This window comes from Pseudogymnoascus verrucosus (assembly GCF_001662655.1).
Source record: "Pseudogymnoascus verrucosus strain UAMH 10579 unplaced genomic scaffold scaffold_94, whole genome shotgun sequence".
NCBI classification, from domain to species: domain Eukaryota; kingdom Fungi; phylum Ascomycota; class Leotiomycetes; order Thelebolales; family Thelebolaceae; genus Pseudogymnoascus; species Pseudogymnoascus verrucosus.
In genome coordinates, this window is record NW_017263745.1 from 1 (window position 1) to 12,276 (window position 12,276).

At 41.8% G+C, this 12,276-nt stretch overlaps 2 protein-coding genes across 2 annotated transcripts in view; both read left to right on the forward strand.

Annotated features, from left to right (window-relative positions):
- Window positions 1-4,089: 4,089 nt before the first annotated feature.
- On the forward strand, window positions 4,090-4,500 carry VE01_10685 (uncharacterized protein; the record flags this gene model as incomplete). Its single annotated transcript, XM_018280078.1, has 2 exons — window positions 4,090-4,179; window positions 4,210-4,500. 2 exons carry the CDS (start codon window positions 4,090-4,092, stop codon window positions 4,498-4,500), a joined length of 381 nt encoding a protein of 126 aa, XP_018125089.1.
- Window positions 4,501-11,905: 7,405 nt separating this feature from the next.
- VE01_10686 (uncharacterized protein) overlaps window positions 11,906-12,276 on the forward strand; it is a 4,857-nt gene continuing 4,486 nt past the window's right edge. Inside the window, exon 1 of the mRNA XM_059464170.1 lies at window positions 11,906-12,274. Within this exon, the coding sequence (XP_059319222.1) occupies window positions 12,242-12,274 (33 nt within the window). The 5' untranslated portion in view covers window positions 11,906-12,241. The remainder of the gene's footprint in view (window positions 12,275-12,276) is intronic.

A 12,276-nucleotide genomic window follows, 5' to 3' on the forward strand; every position in this document is an offset into this window, starting at 1 on the left:
TACCTAAGAGGTAAGTTAGGTATTTAAGGTTAAGGTTGTTAAGTTTGTAGTTGTTAAGTTTGTAGTTGTTAAGTTTGTAGTTGTTAAGTTTGTAGTTGTTAAGTTTGTAGCTAGCTTTAACGTAAGTCGTGGTCAGACCGGCTACATGGCCAGACCGGCTATTGGTACCATCACATACAAATTTGTATGCAGAAGTACTTATGCTTGCGAAAAATTAGAACTATAATAACTCTATTAATAAAAATGCTAGAGCAAATCCCTTTTGTATATAGAAACTTTAAGTACGTATCTACTATATATAAAAAGGGTAATATTACTAGTATCTTTTTACATAAGTTAATAACAGTTTTAAGTTTTACTATATAAATATTTGTATAGTAAAAATATAAGCCTTAATATCTCTTGTAAAACAAAGCTAGTACTACTAGTGTTTATATACATGTTAGATTATTATATGAAAAAACATAATTTAAGAGGATTAAGCTTTATATACACTATTACAAAAGTTATTATGGTTTTAATTTTGGTTTAGTGACCTTGGTTTTGGTGGGGTGAGCTAAGTAGCCGGTCTGACCACGACTTACGTTAGTAAACGCAACACCTATTTGTACACACTTCATTAGCTACCTCTCTTAAAATCCAGTAGCTAGGAGCATAGCTACTACTTATAAGCTCTTTTATCCACTTTAAAAGTATCTTTTCTTGGTTTTTTAAAAGGAGTTGTTATTGTTAACGCGCTTCTGTTCGCGTTGGTATACCCTATATGCGTCTCTGCATAGTATTAGATCTTAGGTTCAAAGCAATAGCTATAGCTTGAGCAGATTTGTATTTTCTAGTTTGAATTCCTAGAACTGCTTCAGAAAGTCGTAAATCAAGCTCTTAAGCCTGTTTATTCCTCCGTCTAACCATTCTACTAGTATAAGCATTGTTAAGTAGTTTGGTGGTTCTATCCTGGATTTTGGTGGGGTTTTTAGAATCGCCGCTTACGCCATGTCGCTGCTTACGCCACGACTTACGTTAACCTAAGACTACTATAAGAGTAGGCGTTTTACTTCTACATAGTTTAATGGTTTTAATAATGAATGTATAAAATGCATTTCTAAGTACCTATTTATTATCTATTTATAAAGTTTAGATGGTTAGAATAAATCTAGTCTATATAAGTTATATAAAGTCATTATAAGTATTAATTAAGGTTTACTCTTTCTTATTATTTAATATCTATATATAATTTATTCTAAAGGCATTATAGCTTATATAGAAGATATACCTTCTTATATAATATAGTTAATTAAGTTATTAGAATCTATAAGATTATCTATTATACTATATAAGTTAATAAGTTCTATAATTTTTATTAATCTCTTTATTTATATAATAAAGCTACTTCCTAGGGTTAGAGCTACTAAATTTAGTAGGGTGTAGTTACTGCTTTACACACCTACTACCTCACCCTAAATCTTTAAATCTATAGGCACGTAATTACGCCTACATTATTATAGACCCCTTAAGGTCCCTATTCTACTTCCTATGTCTTACTTTCTACTTTCTATTTCTCTCTCTTCTACTTGTCCCAAGGTATATTATTATATAGGGGGACTACTAATCTACTAATCTTAAGGTTATATATAGTAGAGTAGACAAGATGTAAAGTTTTCTTAAGTCTATAGTTAACATAACAGTTACTTATATAAACATCATTAAGACTTGTATATAGTAGAGGGTATAGAATATGTCATTCTTATTTACACTAAGGTTACTCCTATGCTAGGTAGGTAACTTTTTCTATTTTTAGGATTCTAGCTATTAGTGTTTTATATATGTTTCTAGCCTAATTAGGCTAACTACTAACTAGGCTAGTTAGCTAATAGGTCTAGTTGTTTATATTAGATTTAAGGTGTAGCTTTAGCCTTATAGTATATAACACACCTAAAGTTATAAGGGATAGAGGAACTATATATATTTTAATTCCCTAAAGATATAGTACTTAAATGCTACACTTTATTTCCTTATATATATATACTATATAAAATTCAATGTAAAATTAATATAATGTCTTTGTATATATAGGATCCCTATAGTATCCTAAACATTATTAACTATAATAGCAACTTAGCAACTTATGTTAGTAAAATGAAATTTAACAAATGATGCTATTAGGACATTTCTAACATAAACATTTAAGAGATTTATATAATTCTAAATAAAAGGGAAATAAAGCGCCTAAAGTATACTAAGAATTATCTTAGAAAACTTATAAAGCTAAGTCTTTATAACAACTATTATTAAGGTTAAGCTAGTTAAGTTATAGAGGTGTAGGAAGACATAATTAATAATGCTAAGGTAAACTTAGCTAATAACTCTTAAACTATTAACAACCTAAAGTTAAAGCTTTAAGAAAGAAAGAACAAAATTATATAATAATTAAAAAATCTAGAATTAGCTGCTAAGAACAAGGATGCCTTATATAATAAGGTAGCATAATAACAATCTTAGCTTACTTATTAAAGGAGAGACCTTAACTAGGCTATATAAAAACTAGAAGGGTCCCTTATTAGAATAGAGAAGCTAGTGTAGAGGAATTAATTATATATAAAAAGTCTAATAATCTAGAGTATAATCTTATCTAAGTAGTAGTAAGGTAAGCGTTACTATTATAAAAAGTAGTATCCTTATAGTAACATTATGTAAATAAGCTAGGAAACACTATATATCTATATAGTAAGTGTAATAATTTAAAGGTAGAGCTTTCTAATACTTAAAATTCAATCTTATAGGCCTAGCTTAACCTTACAAACAGCTATAAAGCTAAGGATATATAGAAGACTAAGCTTAAAAGCCTCTTAGAATAGTAGGAATAGTAAGAATAGTAATGAAGTTTACTATTCTAACTATTCCCTTTAGGCATAATGCTACTATATAAGTAGATAGTTCTTAGATAGGAGCTTTGTGCTTAACTTAATATAGTATTTTGTTATATACTATAACGTGTTTTATAAAAGCCTTTATATCTAATCCCCTACCTTCTCTAATAAGTAAACTAATGTAATAAAACCTCTATAAGTCTTATAGTTTAAGACCTAGTGTTATACTATAGCTAAGCTATTAGATAGCTACATTACTACTAAAAAGTAGATTATAAAGCTTAATAACGCCTAAAACAGAATTAAACAAGTTTAACTTAACATTTAAACTCTCTATAATACTAATGTAGAACTAGAGGTAAATCTTATAGCTACTCTAAGTTTACTTAAGCAAACCTAGCTTAATTCTAAAAACAATCTTAAAACTACTAAGAAATAGTAGGTAGAGCTTACTAATGTCTAAACAACACTAGACTAGATAGTTATTAAGCTTGTTAATAGCTATAAAAGTAATAAAGAACAGGAGGTAGAGCTTTCTATTATAAAAAAGATACTCTAGTAAACTAAACTTAATCTTAAAACTGCTTTAGAGTAGAAATAAACTACTAATGTGTTACGGCTATGAATTCTACGGGGATCCTAGGGCCAGTAGGGCACCTAGGACCAGGGGGACTTCTAGGAATAAGTGTTCTAGGAAGTATAGGACTTCTAGGACCAGGGGGTCTAGGAGTGGGGAGAGTCTCGGGAGCGAGAACACTCCTGGGAATCACGTGGGCCCCGCGGCAATTATGGTTTAGCGCTATTGTCCATGGTTGCGGGATGTCACGTGATGGATAGTTAGATAGTTGGGATATTCTCATATATCCAACTATCCTGACTATCCTTTGGCACGACGCCACTATATAAGTAGATAGTTAGTTCTTAGATAGGAGCTTCGTGCTCAACTCAATATAGTATTTTGTTATATACTGTAACGTGTTTTACGAAAGCCTTTAGTGTCTGATCCCCTGCCTCCTCTGTTAAGTAAACCAACGCAACGAAACCTCTGTGAGTCTTATAGTTTAAGGCCTAGCGTTACACTTTGAGCACCCTTCTACGAGGTACCGGCTCATACACCAAAGCAACTATGGCTCCGAATGTTCTGAGCCCGAGAGGAAGTGTTGTCGGACGACCCGACACACCCACCCCACAGTCGTCTTAGAGACCTACTACTGAGAACGAAGATATGCCTGACGCGCCTGCAACATCGGAACTCAGGGAGGCCTTACGTGTCAAGCTCCCTAACACCTATTCTGGCAACCGAAAGGAACTTGAAGTATTCCTGCTATAGGTCGAACTGTACCAGTACTTCAACGACGACAAGTTCCCTACTAGAGAAAGCTATGCTCTATGGACTTCGTCCTACCTTCGAGGAGAGGCCCTCCGATGGATCGAACCCTTCCTTAAGGACTACTTCCGACACGAAAGTACCAACGGAAGCATGGCGGCTACCCAAACCATGTTCGGCAGCTGGAAAGGATTCTGTAAGGAGATCCGACGCATGTTCGGAGATATCGATGAGATCAAGACTGCAGTGGACCACCTATTTGCGCTTAAGCAGACAGGCAGCACCCTTACATACTCCACGGAATTCTAGAGATACGGCAATCAGACAGGATGGGACGCTAGCGCGCTCATCAGCCACTACCGACGTGGGCTAAAGAGCCATGTACGTATGGAACTTGCCCGTTTAGAGCAACAACCAACGGACATGGTGACGCTGATTGAGCATACGGTTCGAATCGACAATCGACTATACGAATTCCAGAGGGAACGACGGACCTATGACAAACCCAAGAAAAGCTACCCCTACCGAGGGAACGAAGGCAGACGACGGGAACAACACCCGCGAGATAACCGTTGGTCAGACCCAATGGAACTCGATGCTACGTTTAAGCCTGGACGACCCCGTGACCTAAAAAAGGACAAGCAATTCAAGGAACGACTTTGCTTCAACTGCGACAAGCCAGGCCACATGGCCCGAGACTGTAGACAGCCAAAAAAGGGAAACGGTGGACGCAAATTCAGCAAACAACTCAACGCTACCTAGCAAGGCCGAGGAGGCTATAACGACCTAGGAATGCAGTTGAACGCCACGTTTGTAAACAAACAGGACTGGGGAATCAATGGTGATAGCACCCCAGAAAATGAAAGCTCAGACGAGGAATCAGAGGCGGAATCTCTTACCGTCTCGGAACAAGGAACCTTCAAAGAGCTCGCACCTACGGAGCTAATGAGTCCGCGGTGCAAGAGCGTAGTACGACGCATGGCAAAACACGCCCACTCGAAAATTAAGGACGAACGAGGCAAGCCTAGCGCTCCGAGGAGAATCCCCACGCTTAAGGGCATCTACGGAGACCTGTTATAGGGACTCCCGTTAGAATGCAAGGTGGACGACTGCAAGGACGACCTCTGGAGATACTACGACATACTGACTAACGAGCTCAGACGGCTCGGCACGTCGGCAGAAATAGAAACCTTCCTAGTTCAGGAAGCAAGGGAATTAGGAAAAGACGTCGAGCATATGGCTACACTAAAGAACGTGAAGAGCGTTGAACTTTACTACCAGGACAGAAAGAGGGCCCTGAAGAAGTACGGCGAGAAAGCCAGAGACATGATTTAACGGGAGGACACGAGACCCGCTACACGACTAGAACGGAGAGCCATGGAACAATTAGAGACGTTCACCACGCCTCTGAGGAAAGACAGTGAATGGGTAAAAGGACAACGGGAATTGGCAAGGGCAGATGCGACAGAGACTGATCATCCCTGGCATGCATATGTCTACTGGGAGTACTGTAGTGAAGACGACTGCAAGCTCCACTGGAGAAAGAAGCACCAGCATCAGTTATTCCCTCGATCTTTACCTAAAATACACTTTCGAGATGCAGAACAGGTCCATGCCCTCAGACGCAGTCAGTCTGAAGGAGAATTACCTATAAAAAATGAACAAGTATACGAGAGATACCCACACTTACTAAGAGAGGCGGCAAGACAAGAAGGACCGCCCTCATTAGGACCGCCGACGGAGGACGACGAATACTATTCTCCCTCCGACGAGTCAAAAAACTAGGAGTCCTCGACGGTAGGCCACTGGCGAGCGACAAGAAGAGGCCTAGTGCGAAACAGCTATGCGCCACGGAAGGCGGCATGCAGCTATATGTGGTCGCTAAGGTACAACAGCAACACCTCCGAGCAATGATTGACTTAGGAGCAACGGGCAACTTTATGACGAAGAGAGTAGTAGACACTCAAGGTTTCAAAACGCAATTGAAAGCCGACCCGTACCCACTAATGGTCGTGGATGGAGAACCCATCTCGACCAACGAGGGAATGGTGACCTACGAAACGGTCCCATTAGAAATGGTCATGCTACGCGGACACAAGGAAACGATCCAATTTGACATCGTACACATGGACAATCATGCATGTATCCTTGGTGTGCCGTGGCTCAGGAAACACAATCCCCAGATCGACTGGTGGAACGAGAGAATTGTGATGAGCCGGTGCGCGTGTGAACAACGAACGGACACGCCACAACGGGAGAAACCCTCCTAGGGCCGACGCGAGGTATGTGCGACCTCTACAGAGCCCGGTGACCTAGCCTAGGCACCCCCACTGACGAGTATACCGGTAGAGTATAAGGAATACGAGCAGCTATTCCGGGAAGGCCCCAAGAACGAGGCGCTTCCTAAGCACCAACCATGGGATCATGTGATACCTTTGGAAGAAGGAAAGAGTCCACCGTTCGGACCAATATACTAGATGTCAGCAGACGAGCTAAAACTGCTAAAGGAATATATCGACGATAATCTCAAGAAGGGATTTATCAGACCCTCTAAATCTCCTGCAGGAAGCCCGATGTTATGGGTTCCTAAGAAGGATGGGAGCAAACGACCATGCGTGGACTATCGAGCATTGAACAACATAACGATAAAGGATCGATACGCCTTACCGCTAATCAATGAGTTACACGATAGATTCTAAGGAGCTAAGATCTTCACCAAGCTGGATCTGCGCGGCGCGTACAACCTGATCCGAATAGCTGAGGGCGAGGAGTGGAAAACAGCATTCCGCACCCGCTATGGCCTATTCGAATATCAAGTCATGCCCTTTAGGCTAACTAACGCCCCCGCATCCATGCAACGCTTGATGAATGATGCTTTGCACGAGTACCTGGATATATTCACCATCGTTTACCTAGACGATATACTGGTATACTCAGCAAACGAGGACGAACATGCTCGGCATGTCAAGCTCGTCCTCTAGAAGCTGAAGGAATACAACCTACTGTTGAAGCCAGAAAAATGTGAGTTCCATAAAAACCAAGTCGAATTCTTGGGCTACATTATCGGAACACACGGCATCAAGATGGACCAAGCAAAGGTCACGGCAGTGTTGGAATGGCCAACACCAACCACGGTCAAGGAAGTACAAGCCTTCTTAGGCTTCGCCAACTTCTACCGTCGATTCATTGCGGGATATTCCAAGGTAGCTTAACCACTCACGGAGCTCACCAGGAAGGATCTCGTGTTCAAATGGACAGATAAGGCGGAGGCTGCCTTCCAGGAACTTAAAACGAAGTTCACGGAGGCACCCATCCTTGCGACATTTGACCCTGCAAAGAAGATCGTCCTTGAGACGGACGCCTCTGATTTCGCGATTGGAGCATGTTTGAATCAGCTAGGCGAGAACGGTAAGTTCAAACCAATCGCGTACCACTCTAGGAAACTGTCACCCGCGGAGCTCAACTATGACATCCACGACAAGGAGCTACTAGCTATTGTCGTTGCCTTCGAGCAGTGGCGCGTATATCTTGAAGGATCCACCTACACTGTGCAAGTGTGGACGGATCACAAGAACCTCATATACTTCACCACGACTAAGGTTTTGAACCGTAGACAAGTCCGCTAGGCAGAAACCCTCGCAGCCTACAACTTCACGATAACCTATCGCAAAGGCTCCGAGAATGCAAGAGCAGATGCTCTCAGCAGAAGGACCGACTACATCGGCCCGAAGGAAGAAAGACCTAGAGCAATATTAAAGAAAACAGACGCAGGAATACAGTACAACGAGTTGCTAGTGACGATCTCCATCGTCGAAGATACAGAACTTGGGGAAAGACTCAAGAAATCTTATGCGACAGACGAATGCGCAAAGAGAGTCTTGACCAAAGTCGAAGGCGACTTCGCCATTGACGAACAAGGATTGATCCGTTACAAAGGATTAGTGTATGTCCTAAGTCAAATGAGACGCCCGCTAGTGCAAGAACAACACTCGTTGCCAGCACACGGTCATCAGGGAGTAACACGAACCTTTGAACGAATCACTAGACACTACTACTTCCTAGGTATGAGGAAGCAGGTAGAAACAGTAGTAAGAGAGTGCGACATTTGCAGCAAGTCAAAATCTAATAGGCACTTGCCTTACGGACAACTCAAGTCGACACCAGTACCAAAAGGAGCGTGGAAATCAATAGCTTTAGACTTCATCGTCAAGCTACCACCCTCTAAAGACCCGTTAATAGGAATAGAATACGACTCTATCCTCGTTATAACGGAAAGACTCACGAAGTATGGGAAATTCGTACCATATCTAGAAGCCAGCAACGCTGAGGCGCTCGCGTATACCTTCATTCGAGTCATATTAGCCGATCACGGGATGCCAGAAGAAATCATCTCAGACAGAGACAAGCTCTTCACTTCGAAATTCTAGAAATCGTTAATGGCTCTGCTGGGAACAAATCACAAGCTATCAACAGCTTTCTACCCCTAGACAGACGGCTAAACAGAAAGATTAAATCAAACCCTTGAACAGTACCTGCGAAGTTATGTCAATCATCAACAGGATAATTGGGCTCAGATTTTACCCATTGCACAGTTCGCATATAACAGCGCGATGGCGGAAGCAACGAAAGTCTCACCGTTCTTTGCCAATTACGGCTACTAGCCGGAAGCATATAGGCAACCAAGACCGGACGAAGCACGAGCTGAACAAGCCCTGATCGTGGTGGAACAACTGAAATCGTTCCACGAACAACTTGCGACGGACATCCAATTCTTAAATGAACGATCCGCCGCATACGCAAACAGGAAGCGCAGTATGGAACCTGCCTTCGAGGAGGGGGATAAAGTATACCTACTCTGGAAACACATCAAAACGAAGCGACTAAGTACGAAGCTGGACTTCAAGAAATTGGGACCATTTAAGATATTGAACAAAGTCAGCTCAGTTAATTACAGACTGCAGCTACCTAAGAACTCCAAACTCCACCCAGTGTTTCATGTCTCATTATTGGAACCAGCAAGAGGGGATGCCCCGATTGCGACCGATACCGAACTCCAGCCCGAAAATGAAATTATTGAATATGAGGTCGAGGCGATCCTAGACAGAAGGTTAGTAGGACGCCGAGAAGAGTTTTTGATCAAATGGAAAGGTTACGAACCTACGGATAACTCGTGGGAGTTGAGGGGGAACCTCAGCTGCCTAGAGTTGTTGGCGGAGTTCCACCGTCGGCACCCATACGATCGAAGAATCCTGGGGAAAGGCTCCAGTAGGGGTCGTGCGCGGAACCGACGATTTCAGGATTAGTTGTGGATGGACTAAGGAGATGAGCGTGGGATTCGGCTTCGTGTCGATCGCGCTCCTCGGCCTCCTCTAGCTCATCGAGGGATTTGAGGCCACGACGAAGCATTTCAGCGCCACGAAGCTTGAGGGCCTTTTGCTGTTTTCGAAGGCGCATGCGGCGAGCGTAGGCCTCCTGCTCTTGAGCAGCAGCAGCTTCCTCTTCTGCCTCTAGGCGCTCTTCTTCCTTACGAAGCTTTTCCCATTCAGCAGCAGACGGGCCGCAGGCGTCGCATTTGGAGTTACGACGAGTACATTCACTACATCGGCGATGCCTAGAAGCGACGACGTAGGAGCGTTCGCTACGGATGCAGTTGGAACATGGCGGCATCGGGATTCCGTTTCTTTCAATACGATTAGCTAGGAGTTGACGTTCTTTGATTTTGGTATGTTTGTCGGAAGGCATGATGGCAGCGCAACCTGCCGGGTAAAATAAGTGGGCGTCACCCCACTTAAGTAGTTAGCGATTTCCTTAGTCAGCAGGCCTATGGGACTAGGCCTCGGAGGAGGGACCTAGTGTTACGGCTATGAATTCTACGGGGATCCTAGGGCCAGTAGGGCACCTAGGACTAGGGGGACTTCTAGGAATAAGTGTTCCAGGAAGTATAGGACTTCTAGGACCAGGGGGTCTAGGAGTGGGGAGAGTCTCGGGAGCGAGAACACTCCTGGGAATCACGTGGGCCCCGCGGCAATTATGGTTTAGCGCTATTGTCCATGGTTGCGGGATGTCACGTGATGGATAGTTAGATAGTTGGGATATTCTCATATATCCAACTATCCTAACTATCCTTTGGCACGACGCCACTATATAAGTAGATAGTTAGTTCTTAGATAGGAGCTTCGTGCTCAACTCAATATAGTATTTTGTTATATACTGTAACGTGTTTTACGAAAGCCTTTAGTGTCTGATCCCCTGCCTCCTCTGTTAAGTAAACCAACGCAACGAAACCTCTGTGAGTCTTATAGTTTAAGGCCTAGCGTTACATAATGCTTAGTAATGTAGATGTAGGCATAGATCATTAAGTTAGAGAAACAATTGTTAAGAGGCTTTATAGATAGAGTAGTGTTAAGATTTAAGATGTAGTTTATAATAGTAATAAGGGGAGTAAGAGCAACAGTAGGAGGGTAAAGTAAACAAGGAGAAGAGGGTTTGCTAATAATAGTTTAAATGTATTTTTATTTTTTATTTATTAGGTCTAGATAGAAGGGCGCTAAACCCTACGTAGTACACCTTACAACTAAGACTATAGATAGAACTACTAAACCTCTAAAACTAAATGAGTGATATTTAAACTTAGTCCTTATAAATTATAACATAATGTTTCTACATTACGCTATTTATAGTTTAAGGGTCTAACTAGTTAAGTAGCTCTAAATGATATACTATTAGCTATTATATTCTATATAGTAGTAAACGTTTATAGTTATAAAGCTTTAGCTAATATATAATTATTTTTCTATCCTATTTAGATAAACGCACAGCCTTAGGTAAACGCCTAGTTTTATAAACGCTAGAAAGCTATATTAGGGTTAGAAACAACGATATCATTAGCAGGCTTTTAGTAGTGCAAAATTAGTATAGCTAAGTAGTGATTGTTGTCATTTCTAGACGGTTTAAAGTGAAGTTTGAGGGTTGAGGATAATTCTGACAATATCAATGCAACGAGAAAAGCTTTTAGTGGGAGTTATAGTACAATTTGACGACAGCAGTCATATTTAGTGTCTACATCTCCACAGCGTCCTTACTGCTGACCCTTCCGATTTCAGTTCGTACTAAAGCTTCGAAATATTAGGATGTTGCATATACAGGTTAGAATTGGCATCGCTCTAATGCAAGAACTTCTAAATTCGCATACAAAATCACAGTATATTGAGTTAAGCAGTCATAGCGACAATGCCACGTCTTACAGCACAATGCGGGGTTCTCAGACACCTTTTACCGCCTTGAGGTTATCACCAAATTTAGGGGCAGGGCGGCCTCTTGGAATGCCCTGCCTGGAGACAGCTCGGTAAGTCTCGCAAGTCGAACCTGCGAGTCTCTAATGTGACTTGTCACTCTTAGTGAGCCAATTAGTCTCTGCGAAACATCGCCTTCAAGCCACATCAATGTAATTGGAGCCACGTTGATCGTACTTTTCCCATCCCACGTGTATCTCATATTAATCCCTCTTATAAGATTCGCATTTCCCATATTCTCTTGACCTTAAATACTTCCAAGCTACTCTTCTTGTGATAACCTTACCTCGCCTTTAAGCCACATTAATGTAATTGGAGCCACGTTGATCGTACTTTTCCCATCCCACGTGTATCTCATAATTAATCCCTCTTATAAGATTCGCTTTCCCCATGTTCCCTTGACCTTAAATAATTCCAACCTACTCTTCTTGTGATAACCTTACCTCTGATCCCCCCACTTATCGCCTGCTAACTGCCGTCTAACCGAGCCTTTTCAAAATGTCTTACTGCCCTATTTGTAGTAATCGTATGGAATATAGCGAATATGGAAATCTAATACCGACTAACAGGGCTGGAAGTGGAGGATGGAAACCTGAGGCAAGTAAATCCTTTTAAGATAGTATATACCTCTTTGTTTAAGTCAGGAAAATAACGTAGTCTTATGGTTATAGTATTGCGGCCCGAACTGTTGGACGTGTGGATATCCGCAAGAGCGGTATAGGATATGGCAAGCCGAGTCAGAGAGAAAAATAGCGGAGATGAGACGTGCGGAGGCCGAGAAGAAAGCAGCGGC